This window comes from Otolemur garnettii, unplaced genomic scaffold (genome assembly GCF_000181295.1).
Source record: "Otolemur garnettii isolate 467f Iridium unplaced genomic scaffold, OtoGar3 scaffold00100, whole genome shotgun sequence".
In the NCBI taxonomy this organism is placed as follows: Eukaryota; Metazoa; Chordata; class Mammalia; order Primates; family Galagidae; genus Otolemur; species Otolemur garnettii.
In genome coordinates this window covers 4,341,014-4,345,650 of record NW_003852495.1, presented here as the reverse complement: position 1 = coordinate 4,345,650, position 4,637 = coordinate 4,341,014, and the positions used below count along the sequence as shown (strand labels likewise).

At 44.7% G+C, this 4,637-nt stretch overlaps 1 protein-coding gene across 1 annotated transcript in view; it reads left to right on the top strand.

Annotated features, from left to right (window-relative positions):
- Nucleotides 1-2,870: 2,870 nt before the first annotated feature.
- SF3B1 (splicing factor 3b subunit 1) overlaps nt 2,871-4,637 on the top strand; it is a 43,034-nt gene continuing 41,267 nt past the window's right edge. The window contains exon 1 of the mRNA XM_023516889.1: nt 2,871-2,985. Coding sequence (XP_023372657.1) covers nt 2,958-2,985 — 28 coding nt within the window. The 5' untranslated portion in view covers nt 2,871-2,957. The remainder of the gene's footprint in view (nt 2,986-4,637) is intronic.

The window sequence follows — 4,637 nt, the reverse complement described above, 5'->3', positions numbered from 1 at the left end:
TGTGGTGAGGCTGAAGCAAGACAATCACTTGAGCCCAATAGTTTTAGGTTGCTGTGAGCTATAATGCCAGAGCACTCTACTGAGAGCTACTAAGTGAGACTCTGTCTCAAAAAAAAAAAAAAAAAAAGAAAAAGAAATGCAGTATCCTTGTGATTCTTTTTGTCAACATGAATTCTTTCTGTTTGATGATTAATAGATAATATTTCTGTAATTCCTTTTTCTTCTTTTTTTTGAGACAGTGTCGCTTGTCACCCTCCGTAGAGTACTGTGGAGTCACAGCTCACAGCAACATCAAACTCTTGGGCTCGAGCAATTCTCTTGTCTCAGGCTCCCGAGTAGCTGGGACTACAGGCGCATGCCACAATGCCCTGCTATTTTTTGAGACAGGGTCTTGCTCTAGCTCAGGCTGGTGAACTCCTAAGCTCAGGAGATGGGCCTGCCTGGGCCTCCCAGAGTGCTGGGATTACAGGTATGAGCCACCTTGCCCCGCCTCAGAACCCTCTGTCAACCCAATAACTAGAATTTATCAATAATTCACATTGTGGATTAATTATTGACAATTATCAGTATCAATCATCAAAGAATTCAGAGGCAAAAGGAAAAATCAGTAATAGTGATTGTCTTTAAAATTTTTATGTCTTGTATATCATGAATTTTTCTGCATTAATTTTGATTAGTTACATTAAAATATTTAAATAGGTTACTAATAATTACCAATAATTCACATCCTGTTTTTCTCTGATCTCATTTCCCTCCTCTCCCAACTACCATTTAACCTTTTAATCAAAGACACTCAAATAATTAAAAAAAATTTTTTTTGAGACAGGGTTTCACTTTATTGCCCCCAGTAGAGTGCTATGGCGTCATAGCTCACAGCAACCTCCAGCTCTTGGGCTTAGGTGATTCTCTCGCCTTAGCCTCTCGAGTAGCTGGGACTACAGGCGCCCACCACAAAGCCCGGCTATTTTTTGTTACCCTTTGGCTAGAGCCGGGTTTGGACCCGCCACCCATGATATATGGGGCCAGCACCCTACTCACTGAGCCACAGGTGCCACCCAATAATTTAAATTTTTAACTTACCAAATTTATTCTTTTATTGTTGCTAACAAAAATCGTACTTTTTACTCTGGTAAGTCAAGGCAGGAGGATCGCTTGAGGACAGGAGTTCAAGACCCCCCCCCCAAAAAAAACCCAGCTGTGATGGTTGTTGCCTGTACTTTCAGCTACTGGGGAGACTGAGGCAGGAAGATGGAGTTCAAGGTTGCAGTGAGCTAGGACGAGGCCAATTCCTGTAGCTCTGACAACAGAACAAGAGTCTGTCTCCAAAAAGAAACAAACGAAACTCCCCCTAATTTTTGTTAATGAAGTTTCTACTAAGTTATTGGGTTGTGATTTTAGGTGAATTCTTTATGATGGCTCTCCTTGATCACTACCTGTCTTCCTAGGCTGCTTCCTGAACCCAACTTTCCTTCTTTAGTTTTCCTATCTTCGGAGTCCAAGTCCAGTGTGCTTGTAGAAGGTTATTACAGTATAACTGATGCCTGGTCAAGACTGCTGCATTTTTATCTATTAAAATTCCTTATTTAGGAATACCGTTTAGTATGTAAGAGAGACATTTCATCAATGTTAACAATAATGATCAACAGTGTTCTAAGAACTGGTAAAATTAAATGGTTTTAAATTAGGGTGACCAGATGTTTCACTTTTCAACAATTTGTACCGCGACCCGCTGCGTTTTTAAAAAGTCCCGATTTTCGCTCAGCGTCTGTGGCTTAAATGGCTAAGGCAGCAGCCATGTACACCCAAGGTGGTGGGTTCGAATCCAGCCTGGGCCCGCCAGACAACAATGATGGCTGCAACCAAAAATAGCCAGGCGTTGTGGCAGGCGCCTGAGGTCCCAGCTACTTGGGAGGCTGAGGCAGGAGACTCACTTGAGCCCAGGATTTGGAGGTGGTTGTAAGCTGTGATGCCTGGGCACTCTACCCAGGAGGACAGCTTGAGGCTCTGTCTCAAAAAAAAAAAAAAAGTCCCGATTTTTGGAAAGAATGCACGAATGGGAGGGAGAACAAGAAGGGAATATACGGTTTTCGGCTGCCATGTGGCTATTTCACCAGAATATGAGCTTTATATTATTTTTGTTAATTTTATAATGTTAAACTGTAATGATAACAAATAATTGCTGAGAAGTGATCATCGAGAACTGCTTATGAAAGTTTGCATTGTTGTCAGGCCACGTCCTGCCCTGTCCCCTGCCCCACCCCCCGCCCCCGGGCATGTAGTCCCGCCTTACCGGTGTTAAACTCTGGTCACCCTATTTTAAATTCACATTACCCCAACATAATAACCGTATAACCTTGCATATCCCTCCGCCCTAGTTAGCTACAACTTGTTTACCTTACTGGACTATTTGTGAGGTTCAATAGTGTTTGGGAGCATTACGCTGTAAAACAAACTCCCCAAATGGAAGGCAGAAAGGAAGGAAAGGAGACCTTGAATTACAGGGCGAAGGACAAGACTGTTATGACTGTCTCAGTAAATAAGCATTGCAACAGCTGACAAGAGGTAATAAGGAAAGCTTTTCCGAGCACCAAACCGCCATTAGGTTGGAGAAATGGAATTGAAGCTCTGAAAGCGTAGTGTTTCATACAAGGTCTGTTCTTAACTGCCCTCGTAGAATACTCTCTCCTCCAAGGTAAAGTTACGAGCATTACGGCTCACCCAGGGCTCTCCACGGTCCCCACGAAGGCCCGCCTAAGGACCCACACTGGCTCCTCCCACGACCACAATGCACTTCGTAGTTCCAGCTAGGTGGTGTCTCTGTCACGTGTTATCCGAAGGTGCGCGCCCCCGCTTGGCGCATGCGTAGAGAGAAGCTCCAGCTATTTTTCTCCGTGGCAGCGGCGACGAGCGGAAGTTCTTGGAAGCCCCAGTTCCGTCTGTGTGTTCGAGTGGACAAAATGGCGAAGATCGCCAAGACTCACGAAGGTAAGCGGTCTTTCCCTGTTGACGTGGCTTCTCTGCTGCCAGGTTGCTGAGAGTCTTTTTTCCTAGGTGTCCGCGTTTCCCGATATTTCTTTTTGACGGGGACCGAGCCCTCCTTCGGCGCGTAGGTCGTCTTCTCCGCGCCAGCGGCGCAGGCCACTGCCCCGCGTAATGGCGTCCTCCTCGTACAGCCCCGACAGGCGCTTTGTTCAGTGTTGGGGCGCTGCTTCTTCAGAGTTGCTTCTCTTCTCTGACGCGAGGGCCTCGTTTGAGCGGCTTGCTCTGGAATTCCAGGGCAGAGAGTCGGGGAAAAGGCGTGGGAAGAAAGTCTCCCTTGCCTCTCGGCATTGTCGTCCGCGTAATTTGGGATACGAGACAGGAAAGCGCAGAAGTCCGGCAGCCGCTTTTCCGGCAGTATTAAATCAAGTTTGCTTAAACCGCGACCCATTGCGCCTAACTTTGGGTAACAGGTGTGTCTTCAGACGTTTGTTGTTCGCTTATTTTTGTTGCACGAAATGATTTGGAACTAAAATCTGGTAGTTTTTCTCTCACGTAGTCACTCTTTAGTATATTAGTCTTGTTCTTTGGAGATTGATTATTGATGAGGCAATGGAAGAGGGAAAGATACATTAATTAATAGCCGAAGCCTTCAAGCTAGTTGATGGTTTTGTGGAATACATTGTATACAAACTTAGGAAAATGTTGTGAGTTCATTAGGGAGTATCCAGAAATGACAGGAAATAGGATCACTTCTCATCAAGAGATGAGGTGTGGGAAGGCAGAACTGCGCTCCTTGATTTCTGGCTTGGAATCTGAAATTTTCGCTGTTGGAGGGGCTTCTGAGAGCGTGTCCCGTTCATTTCACATGTTCTTTCTAGCTGTGAAGCTTGGTATTAGTTTGTGACAGGTAATAGACTAAGGCCATCTAACACTTTAGTCTGATGGGAAAAACGTGTAGTACCTTCATTCGTTTGTGGGAACAAATGAATGCTTGAATACAAGTATAAGCAATGGTTTCTGGGAACCTGGCTAACGGAATGGTTAATTTATGCTCAAGTTTATTTCACTTGAAGTGACGTATCCCTGGCTAAAAAGATCAATCCGTTTTAAATTAGAGGAGAAATGTCTGAGCCTGAGAGAACATCTTGTAATTAGGCAGTGAGTCGTGAAAGTATTTGAATAGTCTGCTATGGCAGGAAATGAGAGTACAGGAGGGAAATAGTAGATGAATTTGGAAAGGTTGGTTGGCACCAGAATGTGGATGGCTTTGAGTAGTTGGCCTACTATTCCAGAAGTCCAGCTTTTTACAACATATGAAACATGCTAATGAATTGGCTTTAATATTGACTTTAATATTAGTTTTATTTTTTTGAGACAGTCTCTGTCACCTTGGGTAGATTGCCATGGCTACCAAGCTCGCAGCAACCTCACTCCTGGGCTAAAGTGATCCTCTGGCCTCAGCCTTCTAACTAGCTGGGACTACAGTTGCCCACCACAGTGCCCAGCTATTTTTAGAGACAAGGTCTCTGGCTCAGACTGGTCTCCAACCTGTGAGCTCAGGCAGTCCACCCTGAGCCACCACACCCGGCTTGTACTTAAATCTTGGGAGATAAATAATACTGTGCTCAGAGTGAAGTTTATTGTTGTATTTTCTT